General features: G+C 42.1%; 1 protein-coding gene across 2 annotated transcripts in view; it reads right to left on the reverse strand.

The window, feature by feature from the left end:
* The window catches only part of reps1 (RALBP1 associated Eps domain containing 1), a 40,148-nt gene that overhangs the window by 8,725 nt on the left and 8,200 nt on the right, over positions 1–23,223 (reverse strand). The window contains exons 3-10 of one of the 2 annotated variants that reach the window (XM_022212388.2): positions 22,514–22,743; positions 21,838–22,000; positions 17,005–17,135; positions 4,571–4,733; positions 4,414–4,477; positions 2,950–3,104; positions 699–820; positions 170–250 (exon numbers count right to left, since the gene is read on the reverse strand). In XM_022212388.2, the coding sequence (XP_022068080.2) occupies positions 170–250; positions 699–820; positions 2,950–3,104; positions 4,414–4,477; positions 4,571–4,733; positions 17,005–17,135; positions 21,838–22,000; positions 22,514–22,743 (1,109 nt within the window). The remainder of the gene's footprint in view (positions 1–169; positions 251–698; positions 821–2,949; positions 3,105–4,413; positions 4,478–4,570; positions 4,734–17,004; positions 17,136–21,837; positions 22,001–22,513; positions 22,744–23,223) is intronic. The other variant, XM_051960907.1, reaches the window with a different exon arrangement.

Raw genomic sequence — 23,223 nt, forward strand, 5'->3', positions numbered from 1 at the left:
CAAATCACAACACACACTGCTACTGCAGTGAACTGTACTTTGGAAGAACATCATGCAGAGACATAGGGAGACTGAGAGAGAGAGAGAGAGCGAGAAGGCAGAGAGGACCAGAGAGGGTTAATGCCTGTTCATTAATGGTGAAACCATGCATACTAAGTGATTGACTTACAGGGTCAGCTGGTGCAATGTTAGAGTCAAATTGGGTCAGAGTTTGTGAGCTGGAGGAGCGCTCGCTAAACGTCTCCCACTGCTGCAGGAGACAGACAGACAGTGAGAAAAAAAACATGTCAGTCAGCCAGTGCAGTGACATCACACATTTACAACATCAGTCTGAGCCTCTGTGGCAATGTGACTTCACCAGTCATCGCCGGATGACATGGTAACGTGACATCATCAGCAGACACAGAAACAAAACATCAGACATCACTGACTTTCATACAGAACCGCAAGTTACTGCCACAGTCCCAAGAAGTGAGAGAAGAGGATCTGAATTATCAGTAAATGTGTCTGATGATGAAAAGGATGGAGACGTAGTAAAATTATGATGATGGACAGATAAAGACAGAACAACTTGACCTTTATACCCTGAGCAATTAATGAAAATGAATCAAATGCAAACACAGCAAAAGCAAACAAGCATAGAGTTCGCAGTGTGTGTGAAACTACTACATAATGATGTGTTGTGTGAATGCTGGAACCTCATTGCTCTGGTTCATCTCTGGCCAGGCCTGGTTGAGTGAAGGCATGGAGGGAGACTTGTTGGGGGTCACCTCCACTGGCGATGCTGAGTATCCAACATCAGCAGTCGGCTCCGGGACTTCTGAATGCCACATTAGACACGTCAGATTGACACATATGGGTTTCAGACAAATGTGGCAAATAACCTGCAACAGTCAAAACCCTTGGAAGCCCAAAATGGGCGAGTGGGTTTGAACAACATGTTATCCTAAGAAAAAAAATGACTAAGAAAAATGTATCAAAGCAGAAGCTGTAATAATGGGTAGACTCATCAGAAGAGAATTCCTTGTGAGAAAGGCAGTTAAACCTATAATAGAATAGAACAGAATAGAACACAATAGAATATTAAACCAAATCTAAGCTTTAGATCCAAATTTTTCATCAAAACCACCAAAGATATAGTGTTTATACTAACTCTTACTTGAAAATGAAAAGCATAAAACGTGTTTGACAAGATAAATGCTGTATGGTTCAAACGAAATATACAGAGAAGCAAGTTGTCTGCAAGTCGTTAGAGTGGCACATTAAGCATGGTAAAATATCTCTCCAGAGTTGATGTGCAGGGTAGTGTGAAACATGTAGGAGGAACGGGGAAACAGCTATTCTGACTGTCTGAAGTTTATCCCCAAAAACTACAGAATCCAAAGTGTAAAAACAGCATGTTCTTTTCACAGCAAGTTATCTGCTGGACTATCTTTTGGTTGAGGACAGTGAGGTCCTGCAGTCTTTGCTATTCGACTTCAGGATACTGGTAACTGATTGCTATCAATTCTCTCATCCAATCATCAGTAATCAAGAAAAAAAAGCAGCTTATCCCAAAATATTAAACTATTTATTTAAATATCAGAGGATGACTTGGTGCTTCTGCACCAAATGACAGTTGAAAAAAAGGAAATCATATTTAGAGAATAAAAATGTAGAGGGGAAAGGAATGTTTAAAAACCCTCATATGCACTGCCACTTGTTGCCAGACGATCATGGTAAGCTTTTGTCTTACCCATAAACACAAATTATTAGAATTACTAGAGCTACGACCAACTGTCGTCAAATTGCATTTTGGTAATCTGCAATTTGTAAAAAGAGAATATTATCCTGTACACTTTAGAGGACACAATGTCATCAGCAGGTGTGGATAAAACATTTTTAGCAAGCACTATGAATAGCAATAGGGCTGCACCTAACGACACGTCGACGAGTCGTCTGAGCACGATACGTCATCAAAAGCGGAAGTGAGTGCGCAATGCAACAGGACGTCGGAAATCGTGCATGTGTTATGTATGCACGATGCAGCGCGGACGTCCGCGTTTAGATACAGCTGTATAGTAAACGCTGACATCCATGTTTATGATAGAACGCGGACATCCGCGCTGCAGCGTGCATACATAAACATGCACGATGCAGCGCTGACGTTCGTCCGTGTTCCGCGCTCCGGTCGGAAGGTGATTTCTGTTGCATTGCACGCTCACTTCCGCTTTTGATGACGTATCGTGCTCAGACAACGCGTTGATGCGTCGTTAGTTTCAGCCCTAAACAGCAATGATAAACAACTATATTTACTTACCCACAGCTAAAACTATGAAACCACAACAGTTTCAATTTCTGTCCTTTGAGAATATTAAAATAAAACATTATATATATGTATATATATATATATATATATATATTATAAACTAAAAATACTCTTTGTAGTTTTGCCATTGCTGTATATGGTAAGTGGTTGTATTTATATAGCGCTTTTATCCAAAGCGCTTTATATTATACGTCACATTCATCCATTCACACACACATTCATACACTGATGGCGGGAGCTGCCACGCAAGGCGCTAACCACGACCCACCAGGAGCAATTAGGGGTTAGGCGTCTTGCTCAGGGACACCACGACATGAGCACGACAGGCCAAGGATCGAACCGCAAACCTCCGGTTGCGAGACGGCCACTCTACCCACTGAGCTATGCCGCCCCCCTATATGTAATAAAGTAAATACTGAGAAAATAATAAACATGCTAGTTATGTCACATTAAGAGGAAGGAGAAATATAGAAATATGAGTCACTTCCATGGAAAATACAGCCCACTCAAAATCAATTAACTCCTACAATAATGCAAAGTTTTCAAACTGTTGTCAGTGCTGTAACCTCACAAGGTTCACAAGGTCTAAATTTGGGAAGTTAGGAGAAATTTCATCACTGAGAAAATGTGAGCTTGCATACCTGCTGAATCATCCAGGTCAATCAGCTTTGGCATGAGGCTCTCAGGCAGCTTCTCTGGGAGGTCATAGCCATTCTTCCTGGCTACAACCAGGTGAAAGGCGGCACAGAACTCATCTAAGGTCAGTGCTCCGTCTTTATCAAAGTCTGACAGCTCCCTTCAAAACAAACATTAGCAGGCGTCACAATGGTAACTGAAGCTCCAGCAGCAAGATTATTATATCTCTTAGTACAGCTGCCTTTCAGTCTAGATGGCACAGTGGATAGATTCATAACATTTGTCTCACAGCAACAAGGTTCTGTGTTTGAACCTGCTGGTCAGCTGGGGCCTTTCTGTGTGACTGTATGTTCTCCCGGTACCTTTGCTGGTTTTCATTCTTTCACAATTCAAATACAAGCATAGCAGGCTAATAGTTGATTCTAAAGTGGCCATAAGAGTGAGCATGCATCATTATCTGTCTGTTTGTGTTAGCTCTGTGAAGCACTGGAGATATTTCTAGAGTGTACCCTGTCTCTTTCCCAGTGTCAGCTAGGGTAGGCTCTACCTATCTGCAAAACTCAACAGGGTAAAGCAGGTGTAACTAATGTATGGATGCCTTTAATTTTAATTTTGTCTACATATGGGCAGGAAGTATATGCACATAGAGCATTTATACAAACATACTCCATTCTACCCAGGCCTTAGTTCTCACAATTAGTGATACTTGTAGTAGTGTGTCCAACTCACAACGGGTGGTGACAAGTGCAATTGCTGGCTTCTACAAAAATAATTCTGTAAGAATTGTAAAAAGGGTCCATCAACTGGTTTTGATTTGCAGTAATCCATCCATCCATCCTCTATACACCGCTTTATCCTCACCAGGGTCGCGGGGGGTGCTGGAGCCTAACCCAGCTGACTCGGGCGAAGGCAGGGGACACCCAGGACAGGTCGGATTTGCAGTAATTAAATGTGCAATTTTCCAGGAACATGTTACTTCTCTTTTAAATACTGGCAAATTGCTATACTTTGACTTAACAAATATGCAATGAGACAAAACTTTGTACTAATTAGATAAGTGATTTCTAAAATCTACTGTAACAAAATGATGATTCTTCTCTATGTCATATCACATATCAGTAGCTGTTAAACAGTAGGTTGTACAGACTAACTGATCAATTTCGCGACACTTTGACAATCCACCTTCAACGTAAAGAAACTCCTCCAGCTTCGCAGCTAACTTTAGCTTTCACTGCCACGCACTGTACTCCACTACAAACAAATGAACGAAGACTGTTGCGCTACAGCCTTTACTAGTGCTATACAAACGATCAAATTAGGAAATTTTGTAAACACTTTCATTATGCCCTAACATACATATTAAAATATGCCACGTTTCCCTAACTGTCAAGTACATTTACACTGTACACTTAAATCTCTGACAAACTAACACAGCAGAGACTATAACTGACAAAACAGTGAGGACTTACCAAATATGTGACAACTCTAAAATTGGTAGTTTTGATTTGGTGAAGAATTCTTTTGCTGCTGAACCTGAGACATACAGGAATGGAGTAAGGATTGTTAAGACAACCTTTGTTCATTCTCATTAGCTAGCTTTCTCTGGTTATGTCTGTATTTACCTACCTGGTATGAAACCAGTGAGGTCAGGCTGAATAGTTTTGAACTGGTTAATGTAATACTGTCGCTGCTCATCCGTTATCTTCCATGGATCATCGTAGGTACTGGACTGTCGCTGGATCTCATTGGTTGTTGCAGCTGAGGCTACTGTTCGTATCGTTGTGCTTTCCTACAGGAAAACATATAGTACATTGACAGAAAAATCAAGATGCATTCAAAGAAATGTATAATTGACTAGGTTAGCTAAGCAAAACTGGGTTAGTAAAAGTGGTCTGTGAAACTTTTATTATACAAACATAATTCAAGGAAAAACAAACACATAATTCAGGGAAATTACAATCTAAATTGCAATAGTACAAAACACAAAATTGATGGCAGCATGTTTAGGTCAGAATAACGATACTAGAAACTAATCAAATCAAACTTTATTTATATAGCACTTTTCATCCATTTAAAATGCAACACAAAGTGCTTCACAAAATAAAAGAATAAAACAACAGAGCGAAAAAAAACAGTATAACCAACAATATATGTATATATATATATATATATATATATATATATATATACACACATATATACATACAATATACAATATATATACACATGCGCTCACACACACACTCACAAAACACACACACACATACACACAACACGGTGCTGAGACATGGCAGGGCACTGAGGAACCATGTGAGGAAACACCTATGGGAGCCCTCCACACCTAGATGCGCCACAGCCCACAGAGAGCGCCGCCACAGAGACCACCCAGACGCTGAGGGGCAGGGGCAGACCCCGCACTAAATGCAGAGCCGCCCCAGCCCCTCGGGCCCAGGAGGCCTCCAGGGCAACGCCCCCCCGCGGGCAGACCAGGCATACATCCCAGTGTGGAGGCCTCCCATGAGGAAACACTGAAGCTAAAAACTAAAAGACTAACGGAAAAAGAAAAAAAAAAGCAGGTATAATGCATAAAAATTAAAAGCTTTAAGAAAGTTAAAAATGTAGAGATAAAATAGACATAAATAAATAATAAATAAATAGTAAATAATAAATAATAATAATAATAAGGTTTTAAGATATAATACTGATAAAATGCAGAAGTGCAGAAGGGCTATAAGAATATAAGAAGTAAAAATAACATAATAGAAGAATTAAAAGTTTAAAAGAAATTAGTTAAAAGCCAAACCAAAAAGGTGAGTCTTGAGCCTCCTTTTAAAAACATCAACAGTCTCTGCAGTCCTGATGCTGTCCGGCAGGCTATTCCATAGTCGAGGGCCATAATGGCTAAAAGCAGCCTCCCCGTGGGTTTTTGTATTAACTCTAGGAATAATTAAAAGTCCAGTGCCGGAGGACCTCAGGACCCGCGAGGGTTGATATGATAAAAGCAGGTCAGATAAATAAGAGGGCCCAAGACCATTAAGACATTTAAAAACTAATAAAAGAACCTTAAAATCGATCCTGAAGCACACGGGGAGCCAATGCAGCGATTTTAAAATCGGTGTAATGTGAGCCCGCCCTCTGGTCTTCGTCAGCACACGTGCGGCTGAGTTCTGTAATAACTGCAGATTAGAGATGGTCTTTTTGGGGAGACCAGAGAGCAGGGCATTACAATAGTCTAAACGACAGGAGATAAAAGCATGCATCAGCACCTCCGTGTTAGCTTGAGAGAGACATGGGCGGACTCTGGCTGTATTCTTAAGATGATAAAAACCTATTTTTGTTACATTTTTAATATGTGGAATAAAATTCAGCTCAGAGTCAAAAATGACGCCCAGGTTCTTTACGCATTGTGTTGGTTTAAAATCTTGTAGTTTTGGTAAAAGTTTCTCTCTCTTGCCTTCAGGACCAATGACTAAGACCTCCGTTTTGTCCTGATTGAGCTGTAGGAAATTCTCTGCCATCCATGAATTAATATCTAAAATACAGTTAAAAAGAGCATCAATTGGCCCTGTGTCTTCAGGAGACACGGCGATGTACAGCTGTGTATCATCTGCGTAACTGTGGAAGCTGAAGAATTGGACCTAAAATTGACCCTTGGGGCACCCCACAATTTATTTTATGTGTTCTGGAGGAACATGTGTCCACGGAAATATCGATCTGTGAGATAGGAACTGAACCAGTTAAAAACAGTACCAGAGAGGCCGACAAGGTTTCTCAGTCTGTTTAATAAAATGTGGTGATCTACTGTATCAAAAGCAGCACTTAGATCCAGTAGTACCAAGACTGTAAGTTGTTGTGAATCTGTGTTATACCCAATGTCATTTAAAATCTTTAAAAGGGCTGTCTCTGTACTGTGGTTCATCCTAAAACCAGATTGGTATTTCTCTAAAATATTGATACCATTTAAAAAAATCATTTACTTGATTAAAAACCAGCTTTTCTAATATTTTACTTAAAAATGGTAAGTTGGACACAGGTCTGTAGTTATTAAAAATGTTGGGGTCTAAGTTACTCTTCTTCAGAAGGGGCTTCACCACTGATGTTTTAAAGGCGGCGGGGAAGACACCCGTCTGAAGAGAGTAATTTACAATATTTAAAATCTGTTCCTCAAAGAAGCCATAAAATGTTTTTAAAAGTGATGTGGGAATTGGGTCTAAAAGGCAGGTTGCTGGGTGTACTTGGGAGAAAACTTGACCAAGTGTCCTAGCGTCCACCAGGGCAAAACTCTCCAGTGTTTCCTCAGGTAAAAGTGGTGGTACAGGCATGTTAAAAAATGAATTCTGTTGGGGTAAAAGACTGGATCTGATATTATCAATTTTACTTCTGAAGTGGTCTGCAAAGTCCTCACAGAGGGCATCTGATGGGGGTTTGTAAGATTTTTTAAAATTACTATTTGTTAAAAGATCGATGGTGGAGAACAGGAATTTGGTGTTATCTTTATGGTCTGTGTTGAGTTTTGAGAAATGAGAGATTCGTGCCAATTTGACTGTATTATTATAGATTTTCAGTTGTTCACGTAATATTTCATAGTGAAGCATCAGTTTGTTTTTTCTCCACCTCCTCTCTGCACTCCTGCAATTTCTTTTGAGTTTTTTGATTTCGTCATTATTTCTCCACGGTGGTGTAGGTTTTGTTTTTATGGTTTTGGTTAAAAGTGGAGCAACTGAGTCCAGTGTTGTTTTCAGTTTGCTGTTAAAATTGTCAACAATAAAATCACAAGACGCAGGTAAAATTTCGGCAGGAGTGCTCTTTAAAGTCTCCATAAAATTTGCAGCCACTTCAGAAGTAATGTAGCGTTTCCTCACCGTTCCCACCGGGGCCACCTGGTGGTTAAAACTGGTGATGTTAAAATACACACAGTAGTGGTCAGACACAGCCAGGTCCACGACAGAGGACACACCAGTGGACAGGCCATAGGTTATGACCTGGTCCAGGGTGTGTCCTCTATTGCAACCCGGTCTCACAAGGATTCGTGAAACTGTCACGTAAATTAATCTATGGTTACGTGCGCACCAACACGATTTCTCATATTTTACGTGTTGCTCACAACGAAATTCAAACCAGTGTATTTCAAGCGGAGGACTTTTCATGCCACTCAGAACGTATTTCAAACGAATATTTTTAATGTAAAAGCGTTGCGAATCCAAAGCTATATTTTGCATTACATCGTCCCATATATATAATGTGATGCCTTTATTTTTGCTGCAGGATTTGGGTATTTGAGATTAAAAAACGTTAGTGTTTGTTTGTTTGCAAACGGGTTTGATTTTGTTTTCATATCTGAATCTTAATCACACCTGAATAGAACGTTTAATTAATCAAATATTCCTTGTGTGTCATGTTTCTCCTCGGTCAGATTTAAGCGAGTTACGTAGGGCATTTTGAATCGGTATATTATATTTTTAATGTAAAAGCATTGCGAATCCAACGCTATATTTTGCATTCGCAGGGGCCGGCAATTAGATGTGGCTTCGGGCCAAAATTTGTGTAAACATTATTCGGCCGTTTGACCGACGGGCCGGTGCGCTGGTATTTATTAAATAATTTTGATGAGTGGGTATTCGATGCCTGTATAGCTCAGCACGTTAAGCAGGTGACTCATGTACAAGAGCTGGTCTCGGACGTGGGTTCGATTCAGGTCTGCTTTATTATAATATTTTGGAAGTTTTTCATACACAAATGCAGATTTCTAAACGGACTGCTGTAAAACTTTTTAACATGATTGAAGATATCAAACTCATGGACAACTCCTAACCCATTGGACATTCATGCGGACAGACTCCTGCTTCAATTTAAAAAAAACAAAACAAAACGTGCAGCACTTCGGCACCTTTCTTCTTCGGTGGTGTCTGTGTAAAACAATGTCCAACATGCAAACAGCACACCTAGCGCCATGAAGCACAAAATGCAGGTGTAAATCAATGGGGTGCTGAACATAGTAATATTCATAGCGGAAATAAAAGATAATAATAATAATAATGATAGGTAATAGAATATTCTGAAATTAAGCTCGACTGTAGACAGGTATTTTGCAAACACTGTAAACACACACTAATATATGTTAGAGAAGCAGATAATGGCAGTAAAGTCTATTATTTTAATAATTTGAAGAGACAATATATGATTACGCTATATATACATATATAAACAAATACTGACTAATGTTGTGAGCAACACGTAAAATATGAGAAATCGTGTTGGTGCGCACGTAACCATAGATTAATTTACGTGACAGTTTCACGAATCCTTGTGAAACCGGGTTGTCTATTGTGAGTCGGCTGTGTGACGTGCTGTTTAAAATCCATGCAACTTAAAAGATTTAAAAATTCACTGGACATTGAGTCAGAGCTATTATCAACATGTAGATTAAAATCACCAGATATTAGAATTCTGTTACAGTTGGTGTGTATGATTAACAATAGTTCAGAAAATTCACTGATAAAAGAGGTAAAATGATGGTGGGGTGGTCTGTAAACCGTGATGCAAAGAATAGGAGGACTGCTAAGAACAAAGGCATGATGCTCAAACGATATGTAACTGTTAAAGGAGACTTCATTTGAGTTCAGTGTGTTTCTCGTGATAGAGGCATTTCCACCCCCTCTTTTACCACCCCTGGTCGAAAATAAAAAATTAAAATTTGGTGGGCAAGCCTCGGTGAGAACAACTGGTGCGTCAGTGCCAAGCCATGTCTCTGTTAAGAAGATGCTGTCTAACTTGTTATCTAAAATCAGGTCATTTATGATAAAAGTTTCATTTAAAAGAGAGCACACGTTCAGCACGGCCAGCTGGATGTTCGTGGTGAACGTGCGCTCTTCATTACAGTGTGAGGAGGTTGAAGCAGGTGTGACAGGAACTAAGTTATTTCGCTTTTTTTGATCTGTGATGGGTGGTGGGAAGGCGAGATTGTCCTTGTTTATAGTTCTGATACTGCGACAACTGGGTCTGATACTTTTTCTGTTTGTGATGATGATGGGAATTGATGAGTAGAGAATGTCACCGGCGAGACTGCAGGTGGAGCCAGTTGTGTTGTGAGTGGTGGTGACAGTACCTGGGTCGTGTGGAGTCAGGAACGTGAAGAAGAAGGTGGTAGTGACGTGAGTGATAATGATCCGAGCTGAACAGGTGGATGGTGATTGACCATGTGGTTATTGAGGGAGAAGTGAATGTTGGAGGAGAGCAGCCAGGCGCCACGGGAATTCAAGTGGAGGCCATCCTGTCAAAGCGTCCCTGCGCTCCCATAAAAGATTAAAATTGTCAATGAAAAACACACCGTGCTGGCGACAGGCGGTGGAGAGCCAGGTGTGGAGGCTCAGGAGCCTGGAGAAGCGGCCGATTCCGCGGCCGACAGCCGGCACAGGACCAGAGATGAAAGTGAGTACATCAAATTGTTTTAGGTCCCAAAAGAGCCGGGTGAAATCATTCTTAAGGATTTCTGATTGTCGCTTCTTTGTATCGTTTGCGCCCACGTGAACGACCACCGCTTTGACAGAGGGGTATGCCTCCAGTACTTCGCGGACCTTGGTGCCGATGTCATTCACTGTGGCAGCGGGGTAGCACAGCGTGGTGGAGAGGCGAGACCTCACATGTCCGACGGTGAAGTCTCAGATGATCACCCGACGATGTGGACTCCTGATGGCATCCGGTGGCCTTTCGGCGGTGGCCTTTACCGGAGCGGGCTGAGTGGCCGTCCCAAGGTCTGGTAAAGTTTCTCCTGGGCTCCTGCTCCTTGGAACCCGAAGGCAGGATGGACCAGACGCAGTCGGGTTTGGCCGCGGGGTGAACACAAAAGCTGCCGGTTTTCGGAGAGTAGAGTGAGCCGCTGCCGAAACTGTGCTCCGGTGCAGCGCCAAGGGGGGAGCAGACCGTCTTCGCCCGGGCGGGCGCAGCGAGTCACGAGACAATGGTGGGAATTCCTCTTCATCCAGGACAGCAAACCTGTTTGACAGGCAGATATCCTGGGCTGGTGGAGGAGGACAGAGTGGTGAGAGCCTCAGTGATCCGCCGCGGCGGTGAACTGGGCGCCATGGGGCCGGCTGCCCCGGAGTAGAGCACCGCAGAGACTTGGGCTTGGCTCCTAGCGGTGCCCACTGGTCCCAATCAAAGGACCAGTGGGCACCGACAAGCCGGTCCACGGCACAGTGTCGTCCAGGGGTCCTCCGGCAGCTCCAGCAGCGCTGGATCCCTGCGCTAGCATGGAGTCAATGAGGCGCTCATCTTCTCCGATCCGATGGAGAAGGGAGACCCTGGTTTCCAGTTCGGCGCCTTTTTGACTGAGCCAAAAACAGCCATCGCAGGGGCCAGGTGGAGAGGTGAGTGGTGGCATGCTCCGTTGTAAGTAGGAAACTTGTTTTGCTTCTGCTAGCGAAAAGTAAGCTCCACGGCTAGTGCTAGCTGGGGCCAACGACGGCTAACGCTAGCCAAGTTGACAAGGCCAAATCGTTTACTTCACTCTCGTGCAAAGATGTTTGCAAGTCCTTCGTGTCTCGGCAATCCCTTTCCAGCAGGAAAGATCAGGACTGTTAGAGCGAAGCCGTCGTTCTGCGTCACATTCACCTCACAGAGCAACTGAAAATGGGAACAATGCCTACCTAAACTTGGGCACTGAGTATTACGACCTTTGCCTGAGCAATGTCACACAAACTGCTCGAGTTTCAGTCCAGCTGTGCTGGCAGATAAAGCACTGATATAAAATGCTGTGTGATGTTTGAGACATGACTGCCGTTGTTTTACGATAATGTGTGCAGTCATTCTCATAACTCAATCTATATTTAGTGCCTGTAGAATTGTGTCACCCACTCTAGTTTACATCCTGGTTAGGGATAGGTATTGCAAAGATGTTATTTGGGTAAATGCAGGGCTCAAGACTGCGACTAAATGGTCGCACTAAAATTTGAGACAATGCAAGAAAATTTTTCATCTACTCGCACAAGTGCGACCAGTAAATTTTATCGATTTTTATTTATTATTATTGAATATTTTTTGTTGCTGACAAACTTCTGCTCCACACTTCAGCCCAGTAGACAGTAATAGGCAAATAAGCTGATCTGTCAAATGGCATTAACTCCAAAAGAAGAAGAAAGGAGACGAACACCAAAGAAGAAGAAGGTGGGCCAATGTGTGTGGGTGTGTGCATAGATATGAAGAGTAGATACGACACGCCCCTCAGAGCGGCGTGCCTACGGAGACACTAAGCTAGTGGGGGCAAAATTTCAGAACCGGTATTTTCCATTGGTGTGTACGGGGCGAAAACTAAAACAAGAACAATGCCGGCTCATTGCGCTACATTTAATTGCACACTACATCAAACAATGGAGACAAGGAAAGTTGGAATAACTTTCCATTGGTAAGAATAGTTTTTGGCTCTTTTTTCATTGTTAAATTTTGCTGAGAGTCTATGAGAGCTAACTAGTTAGCCGCTAGCAAAACACTAACGCAAGCTAACAGCTGGACAACCAAATACCAGACGATTATTAGTAGCTGTAGTATAGTTGTACAAGCACCAGTAGTAGTAATACTAAAAGTACGCGCAGCAGTAATAGTAATACCAAAAGTTCAAGTAGCAGTAGTAGTACAAATAGCCGTTAGAGTAGTAGAAGTAGTATCAGCATTTGTACTAGTATTACAAGTTGTAGTAGCTGCGACAGCATCAGCAGCTGTAGTTGGTGTATTGCCACTACTACTAGTAGTAGTGGCATTACTACTAATACCACCAATACTACCAATAGTAGTTAAAAAGCCTAACTCATATACACTGCTCAAAAAAATTAAAGGAACACTTTGAAAATACATGATATTTCAATACGGGGAAAAACAAACTGGATATTAGCAGTGATATGGACAGAATAATGTGTTAGAAATGGAAAGTGCCACATTGTTTGATGGGAATGAAAATTATCAACCCCCCAGGAGGGCTAAATTCAAGACACCCCAAAATCGAAGTGAAAAACTGATGTGGCAGGCTAGTCGATCTTGCTGAAATTCCTTGGCAGCAACTCAAAATGGTATTCAGTAGTTTGTATGGCCTCCATGTGCTTGTATGCATGACTGACGATGCCGGGACAAGCTCTGAATGAGACGACAGATTGTGTCCTGGGGTATCTCCTCCCAGAACTGGACCAGGGCATCGCTGAGCTCCTGGACAGTCTGAGGAGCAACCTGATGGTATCGGATGGAACAAAGTATAATGTTCCAAAGGTGTTCTATTGGATTCAGGTCAGGTGAGCATGGGGGCCAGCTAATGGTATCAGTTCCTTCATCCTCCAGGAACTGCATGAGTTCTCTTACCACATAAGACTGGGCATTGTCGTGCACCAGAAGGAATCCAGGACCACTGCACCAATGTAGGGTCTGTCAATGGGTCAAAGGATTTCATCCTGATACCTAATGGCAGTCAGAATGCCATTGTCCAGCCTGTAGAGGTCTGTGCGTCCCGCCATGGATATGCCTCCCCACACCATCACTGACCCACCACCAAACCGGTCATGCTGAACAATGTTACAGGCAGCATAATGTTCTCCACGGCTTCTCCAGACCCTTTCATGCCTGTCACATGCGCTCAGGGTGAACCCACTCTCATCTGTGAAAAGCACAGGGCACCAGTGGTGGACTTGCAAATTCCTGTGTTGCCAGCCGAGCTCCACGGTGCCAGTCAGTGAACACAGCGGGCACTAGAGGATGCTGGGCCCTCAGACCATTCTCATTAAATCTCTTTCTGATTGTTTGATCAGAGACATTCACACCAGTGGTCTCTTGGAGGTCATTTTGTAGAGCTATTGCAGTGCTCATCCTGTTCCTCCTTGCACAAAGAAGCAGATACCTGTCCTGCTGATGGGCTGAGGACCTTCGACAGCCCTGTCAAGCTCTCCCAGACTAACTGCCTGTCTCCTGGAATCTCCTCCATGCACTTGAGAATGTGCTGGGAGACACAGCAAACCTTCTGGCAATGGCACGCATTGATGTGCCATCCTGGAGGAGTTGGACTGTCTGTGGAACCTCTGTAGGGTCCAGGTATCGCCTCATGCTACCAGAAGTGACACTTACCCTCGCCAAATGCAAAACTAGTGAAAAACAGTCAGACAATATTAGGAAGGAAAAAAATGTCAGTGGCCTTCACCTGTAAACTCATTCCTGTTTCGGGGGTTGTCTCATTGTTACCCCTCTAGTGCATCTGTTGTTAATTTTATGAACATGAAAGCAGCTGAAACTGACTAAAAAGCCCCTCAGTTACTTACTTGACCAGATCAGTATCCCACATGTTTCACTGATTTGATGCAATACTTAAGACTAAAAACTGTTCCTTTAATTTTTTTGAGCAGTGTATATCCAGATTAGCATCTATGTTATTCCTCCAAACCCATTTTATGGCTGGGGGATAACCACTGTGATTGGCTTATGTGTGAAAGGAGGCGGGTCTTCGGGTTATCGCGCGAATCTACAGGTTTCACATAACTCTTGTAAACAATGACAAAGAGGACTGTACGTGCAAATTTCCCGCACACCAACACACCGCATCTGAAAATCGCATGGATGGCGGGCAGTCACTAGTGGGCCACAACATTGTCACATGACAGCGCTCGAGCAACAGCGGGTCACTACGTGGTTCACGTGACAGCGCTTTCACCTAGACAGTCCGGCAGATGAGCCGGATAAACACAGCGGCTCGGCCACAAACTTTCCCTTTTATTTCGAAAACACTTCAGCGAAAAGTATTTCTGAAAGCATTTGAGGCAAGAAATAAGCTGTACAGCAGCTGAGTCTTTTCTCGTTTTAGTTCACCGACGACTAGTTTAGATGTTTGAAGACAGTTTCACGATGCGTGGAGTCTCAGCACGCTGCATCGAATTTGCATAAAGTAGAAGTTCTATTTCTATTCAGTCTACTTTATGCAAATGAAGTGCAAATGCTGCGGCCCGCTCCGGGTACACACACTGGATCACAGCTAGAAACACACTGCAACCGGACCAGCATGCAACATCCGGTGTTTCCAGCTGCGATCCGGTGTGTAAGCTGTTTATTATGTTGTGTCAACTGCTGCACAATAAAATGTGAATTGAAAACATTAAAATTTCTGCATTTATTGTTCAAGTATTTATCAGTAATACAGTGAAAATGAGAGGAAATGCGACTATTTACTTTGCGAGTCGATTTCGGTGTGTGCCCCTAAATTTTCGGCTTGCGCTCCTAAAATTTTAAGTTAGGAACCACCATGCTCCTCGAAACAAAAGTTAGTCTGGAGCCTTGAAATGTGAAATGCAATACAAGCCAGGCAATCAAAATGTAGATGTCTGCCTGCATGTGCTGAACTTTCTCTCTTCAGTCCCTCCAGGATTTCGCGGGCGTTTTTCGTGATTGTTGCAGCCGAAAATGCCTGAATTCGCGGCAGCTTTTCTAAAAAATTGCGATAAAAGTTGTGATGTTTTAAGCTTATTTGTTGTGATGAAATTGCAGGAGACAGTCACAATTGCTAAAAAGCTGCATTTTTCCAGCTTGTAGAACATGTTTCAACACTGTAATTGACAATATTTATTCCTAAAATAATTATTTAACGTTCCAACCCATTTCCAGACTATGGTGGGACATTAGCAGCAGCCAGATACTGGTTTAACATGATGTGACCTAAATATGTAGCGGGCGACGGGAACTGATGGGACTCAGAAACACCCCCACAATTTAATCAGTTGTTCCTTGTGTCATTTCCGATACGTCCACAGAGGTAGATTTGTTGTAGGATCACAATCATTTGATCGTTAGCAGGCCGCTGAGGTAGCGTTCATTTCTTGCCATGGTTACCGTGCCACTATCAGACGCCGTGCCGCTATGAATCCTGAACAAATTCGTGGATCCAAACTTTAAGCTGTGTCACTGCCAAAGTCTAATCATTTTTTCCTTGTGTCATTTCTGACCGACCCTGAAAATTTCATTCAAATCCCTGAGTCAGTTTTTGAGTGATGTAGCAGAGGAAGGATTCACACACGTTGATCCTCGCATAACTCCGCCGTGTTCTTTGGTGGAATAATTAATCTCATTTACCTCATTCTTTCAGTGCTCTAACGGATCTGGATGCAACAGTTTCCATCATGGTGATTTATGTGGTCTGTTGTCCGCTCATTTCAGCCGTTCTAATATGTTTCATGTTTTTAAAAAAAAAGTGTGTATCAATTGAAGATTTTTTTCTTTTTTTGTATTCCACCACAGTATTGCACGAGTGTAAAACAGTTTAGCTCCGCTTTGGAAAGGAACATCAGTGAATTAATTGTTTATCATGGTCTTCAGCAGTAATTTTTGTTGGTAAATGAGAGACATTAGTATCGCACATGTATGCATCTTCAAACCATAAACAAGGAAGTGAATTCGGTGACGTACATGCATTACGTTTGTGCTGTGAGCTGCTATGATTGGTGGAACTCACGGGAGGCGGGCCAAAATTGCGGGAAAGTTGTGGTGATTGGACAAAATTGCAAGGCCGCGCAAAATTTGTGGAGATTGGTTGACTTCGCGTGAATTCGCGTGATCGCAACATCGCGAATTCCTGGAGGGACTGTCTCTTAAATGCAGGTAATTGTGATAATGTGCATTGTCAGCACTGACTCTAATGAAGTGTACCAACACTTTTGAACATTTACTTCTCTCCACCATTGTCACCAAGTATGTGTGTGTGCGTTGTCACTTGACACACGCACACTCTTACTATGTCACATTTTCTTTTTCACTCTCTGTCTGATAGTGGTAGAACTTAGCTGTACAACCAGCTGAGCTGAGGAAGGACGAATACAGGTTTGCTTTTGATTTAAAAAAAAAAAAGTAAAATAATTCTAAGTATTAAAACACATTCATAGTGATAATGACTGAGCTTTAATTTAAGTTACAAATCCATCCAACTCTGTTGACATAACAGTAAAAAAAAAACAGGGGGTTTGATTGCACAGTAAAGCTATATTGCTGTCCCAGGAAGTTAGTTGAAGAAAAGGGAACTTTTTGAAGACAGAAGTGTAACAATACCCTACCTGGACTGATGAGGGATGCATTGCTGGGAGAGTGCTGGATGGTGGTGTGTCTGCTGTAAAACTGACCCAACTTTCCTGACCTGGAGGTGGAGGTGAGTGGGATGACCACATGCCATCACCAGTCACTGGACCTGGAAGGCGAGGTCAAGTAAGTTTACCTTAAAACATTACATTTCATACATTGTGCAGGAAGTACTGTTTCAAACTATCATTTTTTTTTGGTTGCATATCTAAACCAACTTTATGTGCTAACAAAAGCAGGGCACAAGTCATGTGATGTCTACTTTGTTCCTCTAATGGCTAACTGCAGCAAACTATATTAACAACATGTATTAGCTCCAAACACCAGTAAGTAACACAAACACAACTGATGTGTTTCACATGCTGACTCTATTACTTATCAATAGCAATTTGTGTCCCACATCTGTCACTGTTTTCAAAATAGATTGTTGATATAATCCTCATAATTTGTGGACACATTCCCCTATAAAGAATTACATCTACATAAGAAGACATTATTTTTTAGCTTGTCGCCTCTTCCTACTGACTTTAAAGCTGAAGAACTTTTAGATACAAATGAACATCCAAGCCACAGACGTTCACACAGCACATACTGTCAGTGCCAGGTAAATCTCTCAGTATTCTACAGTATAGCTAACATTTAAATATGGATTCTGTAGTTAAATTCCTATGAAGGTAAATTCTGCTTTATGTCCACCAGCAATGACTGTTTTGCCAGTAATGAAGAGGGGAGGAACCATGGAGACAGAGTAGGCTACAGCATCTAAGACTATTGTGAAGTCTATGAAAGAAAAACCAAGTCAGCATCAAAGAAGATTTTCTGATTCTCCAGAAGAACAGACACTCAGCATTCACAAGGATTACTAAAAACAGTGATCAACAATGGCATCAGAAGCACATATCGCAGGGATTAAAGCAAAAATTTTTCATCTGACTGAAAATTTTCTTCTGGTCAAAATCATTGGCCACTATTAAAAATGATGCAATACAATACTACTATAGCATACAAGTTTATATTATCAAATTTGGCAATACTAAAAAAAACACACTGAATGGAAGAGTGTACAGGTGTAGAAGATTAGTAACATGGATAGAAAAAATGTCATGAGTGGTATTGGTGGGGGTCTGGGGGTCCTCCCCCATAAAATTTTTAAAGCTTCAGGTCAATTTTGGTGCTCTCTGGTTAATTTTAAAGGGTATGAAAATCTTTGAAGCAAGTGATAATAATAAGTGAAAATAATAACTAGAAGAAAACCGTACAGCAAAAAATGAGTGAAAAACCTTTTATTTAACAATTTAGGAACTCTTAAAATGTAACTAGAACTCCAACAGCACATGAATTTTGGGGAAAATGTGCTTTTATTAACATACTAATCTTTTACTTTTTGGTTTTCACTACCACACAGATAGAAATAAGATGCTAAACGGGTCAAAATAAAGCACTTATGCAGTCGGGCGCGCAACCGTGGAAGGGCACGGACACACACACACACGGACACACACACACACACACACGAGGAGATAAGCTATTAACCCAAACATGAAGGTACATGTAGATCAGTTCTGTCTTCTTACCTTTTCGCTGTGGTTCTTTCATAATGAAAGCTACTTGTTAGCACTAAACTAAAGTTAGCGTCTGGAGGCTGAACTTCGGTAAAGCTTGACTTGTCCATGTGTTTCTGAGGCACATAATGAGCAGCGTTTCCTTCCAAAGATAAATAGTCATCAATCTCTCCTAGGGCTGGGCAATATGAACAAAATTTTATATCCCGATATAGCTTATTTTATATCCCGATACGATATACATCACGATATAGCATATTTTTGGTAAAATTCAATGAATGAATGGGACCGGGCAGCGGCATACCTTACAAAGTACGGTAGTCTGATCCTTGTCGGTCTTTTTAAATCCAAACCACCGCCATATGACAGAAGTTTCCCCTCTTTTAGGTACAAGCTCATCAGTTTGAGCTGGTTGTTCATGTGCATATTTCCCAGTTTGCATGTAATTGTAATCAATGTTGTAGGAGAGGAATAACATTGTGGAAGTCACCAAAAAGTGAGTATAAAACACCTAAAATATGTTTTTGAACTAGAGGCTAAATGCTGTGGTTTATTTTAGTATGACAGTGAAGAAAACATTTTCATTTATATCCCGCTCCGTAAGTCTGGATGGGATCTGTAGTGACTTTGTGCATGCGCGATTCATCTGTCGTCTGGCCGCGGAGTGATGTGGGTCTCCCCTAATCAGACACTGGGACTGCTGCGGGGTTACTGGGCTGACAGCCTGTGCTTTGGGAGAGGGACAAGCTCACAGCAGCACATGCTGCTTGTTGAGGACAGTAACTGCAGAATGATCCGAGTTTTCCTGTCAGAGTCTCCAAAACGGTACAAAAAGTCGCTAGATTTGTCAAAAAAAAGTTGCTAGGACGCTTTGGAAAGTCGCTAGATTTAGCGAGAAAGTCACTAAGTTGGCAACACTGCCGCGGCCGCGCATAGACATGCGGCCGCGTGCCTGGGCTTGCCGTAAGGCACGTCGGTGACGTAAAATACTGCCGTAAAGCGTGTTTTGCGACACTGCGATATAAACGATAGGATCTTCACATAAAACGATAGACATTTTCTATTGTCCAGATGATATCTATCGTCATATCGCCCAGCCCTAATCTCTCCTCCCGACATAAAAATAAAGAAGTCATCTTATTATCATCACTGTGAAACCTACACACGTGGACAAAACTGTTGGTACCCCTCAGTTAAAGAAGGAAAAACCCACAATTCTCACTGAAGTCACTTGAAACTCACAAAAGTAACAATAAATAAAAATTTATTGAAAATTAAATAATCAAAATCAGCCATCACTTTTGAATTGTTGATTAACATAATTATTTAAAAAAACAAACTAATGAAATAGGGCTGGACAAAAATGATGGTACCCATAACTTAATATTTTGTTGCACAACCTTTTGAGGCAATCACTGCAATTAAACAATTTCTGTATTTGTCAATGAGCGTTCTGCAGCTGTCAACAGGTATTTTGGCCCACTCCTCATGAGCAAACAGCTCCAGTTGTCTCAGGTTTGATGGGTGTCTTCTCCAAATGGCATGTTTCAGCTCCTTCCACATATGTTCAATGGGATTCAGATCTGGGCTCATAGAAGGCCACTTTAGAATAGTCCAACGCTTTTCTCTCAGCCATTCTTGGGTGTTTTTGGCTGTGTGTTTTGGATCGTTGTCCTGTTGGAAGACCCATAACCTGCAACTGAGACCAAGCTTTCTGACACTAGGCAGCACATTTCTCTCCAGAATGCCTTGATAGTCTTCAGATTTCATCGTACCTTGCACACTTTCAAGACACCCTGTGCCAGATGCAGCAAAGCATTACTGAGCCTCCTCCATGTTTCACCGTAGGGACAGTGTTCTTTTCTTCGTATGCTTGGTTTTTGAGTCTATGAACATTGAGTTGATGTGCCTTACCAAAAAGCTCCAGTTTGGTCTCATCTGTCCAAAGGACATTCTCCCAGAAGCTTTGTGGCTTGTCAACATGCATTTTTGCAAATTCCAGTCTCGCTTTTTTATGAGTTTTTTTCAGCAGTGGTGTCCTCCTTGGTCGTCTCCCATGAAGTCCACTTTGGCTCAAACAACGACGAATGGTGCGATCTGACACTGATGTACCTTGGCCTTGGAGTTCACCTTTAATTTCTTTGGAGGTTGCTCTGGGCTCTTTGGATACAATTCCAACGATCAGTCTCTTCAATTTGTCATCAATTTTCCTCTTGCGGCCACGTCCAGGGAGGTTGGCTACTGTCCCGTGGGTCTTGAACTTCTGAATAATATGAGCCACTGTTGTCACAGGAACTTCAAGCTGTTTAGAGATGGTCTTATAGCCTTTACCTTTAAGATGTTTGTCTATAATTTTTTTTCGGATGTCCTGGGACAATTCTCTCCTTCACTTTCTGTTGTCCATGTTCAATGTGGTACACACCTTTTCACCAAACAGCAGGGTGACTACTTGTCTCCCTTTAAATAGGCAGACTGACTGATTATGAGTTTGGAAACACCTGTGATGTCAATTAAATGACACACCTGAGTTAATCATGTCACTCTGGTCAAATAGTTTTCAATCGTTTATAGAGGTACCATCATTTTTGTCCAGGCCTGTTTCATTAGTTTGTTTTTTTAAAATAATTATGTTAATCAACAATTCAAAAGTAATGGCTGTTTTTGATTATTTAATTTTCAATAAATTTTTATTTATTGTTATTTTTGTGAGTTTCAAGTGATTTCAGTGAGAATTGTGGGTTTTTCCTTCTTTAACTGAGGGGTACCAACAATTTTGTCCACGTGTGTATCAGGCCCTTGTGCATGGCGTGCCTGTGTTAAACACCTGCAGACCGGAGCGCTGCAGACCCGGGACAGGATTGCAGTGCCGACTGGACTCCGCGAAACACGTGGGGAAGTTACTTCAATATGACTTTTTCCCCCCTCAATTTTTCCATTTGACTGAAATCCATCGTGGTGACGGAGACCTTTAATCCCTGGCATATCGACAACGCTTGAGTAATCACTTTCACTGTCAGAAGGGGGACAAAAAAAAACCAAAACAAACTCTGCACTGGAAATTAAATTTAGGGAATATTTTCACTATCAATGGAAATCTGAGGTATTGGAGAAAGTGAATTTTGGCAATTTTTCTTAAAGCAATGAATTAATTTCTGACTGATTTGTTGTCAATCGAATAACTATTGCAGCTCGAACTGAATATTAAAATATTAAGAAACTACAACTGCGCAGCAGATCAGTGGATGTTACCCGTTTGTGGTTCTCTGAACTGCGTCCACACAGCTCCAGTTGCAGTCACGACTGGTTGTCTGTCTGCATTTCCTCCACTGTGTTGCCTCTTGTGTTTCCTCCAGGAGTGAGGGGAGGCGGGGGGTGACTGATGCGGTGAGACCACCGGGGACGTTGGTTCGGGCTGGTAACACATGGATAAACAATCACACCCTTTGAATATATATGTAGAATAAACAAGATATTCAGTAAACGTAAGAAAAATGCAGTATTTTATACAGAAATCAATAAGAACGATGAGTTTCAGTGACAGATGTATTTGTATGTGTAACAGTGTAGTTGTTACTGCCTTATTTTGGTTTTAACTGCGATAGATGTTAACATTCAGATCCAGTCTCTTATACTGCAAGATTTCAGCCTTGAACACACCACATCTAAACCAAATAAAGGCCAATAATAGCCTAATGATAAGTGTTATATCTGCATCATCACAGATTTGGGATGTTCAGGCAACTAGATACAAAGAGAAACGAGTCAAGGAAGAGAGCTACAAAACTGACTGAAAAGTCAACACCAAACTTTAAGTTTTCTGTGTGTTGACTCTAAAACATCTACAGGAAACGGCACTATTAGCAAGTTTAAAGTGCCAGTAGTTACGACAGAGTCCTGTCCACATGGGGACAGCAAAGTTACCGACCTGTGGGTCTATGCTGGGTGCTAGTGGTTGGATGACCTCGTGGACCGGAAGTGAAGTGGATGAGGGAGGACCTTTCTTGTTCTGGTGGCCCCTGCCCGGTGGTCTGGGTATTACTGCAGCACCTGGGGCTGGGTACAAGCCCTGGCTGTCTGTATCCTGGTACAGAGCAGCATGTCTCGCCTCTGCCTCGTTCTTCCCCACCACAAACCTGGGTAGCGGCAGGTCTTTGACTGGGGAGACACACACTAAAGTCAGGTGACATAACACACTAATCTTGATAATCAAATACTTTCTACAATTGTCAGATATCTTGAGTCTGTGATGTTTGTTTTGTTAATGTGTTTCCCTTAGGGCTGCAACAACGAATCGATAAAATCGATAATAATAGATTATTAAAAGCGCTGGCAACGAATTGAATTATCGATTCGTTGTGTCGCGCGATTCATGTGTCACTCGCCATGTCATGGAGCCATCTACTTCACCTGCAGAGCGAGTTGATGACCGAAGTCCTCAAAAGTATGGGAGCATTTCACGCTTCACAAAACAAAGACATGCTGCGTGTCCACTACACGGGAATGCACGCATCTGAAAATCGCACTGATGCCGGATGGTCACGAGCGGGCCACTACGTGGACACGTGACCGCGCTTTCAGCTTGACGGTCCGGTAGATGAGTCTGATAAACACAGCGGCGCGGCCGCAAATTTTCTT

This window comes from Acanthochromis polyacanthus, chromosome 16 (assembly GCF_021347895.1).
Source record: "Acanthochromis polyacanthus isolate Apoly-LR-REF ecotype Palm Island chromosome 16, KAUST_Apoly_ChrSc, whole genome shotgun sequence".
Classification (NCBI taxonomy): Eukaryota; Metazoa; Chordata; class Actinopteri; family Pomacentridae; genus Acanthochromis; species Acanthochromis polyacanthus.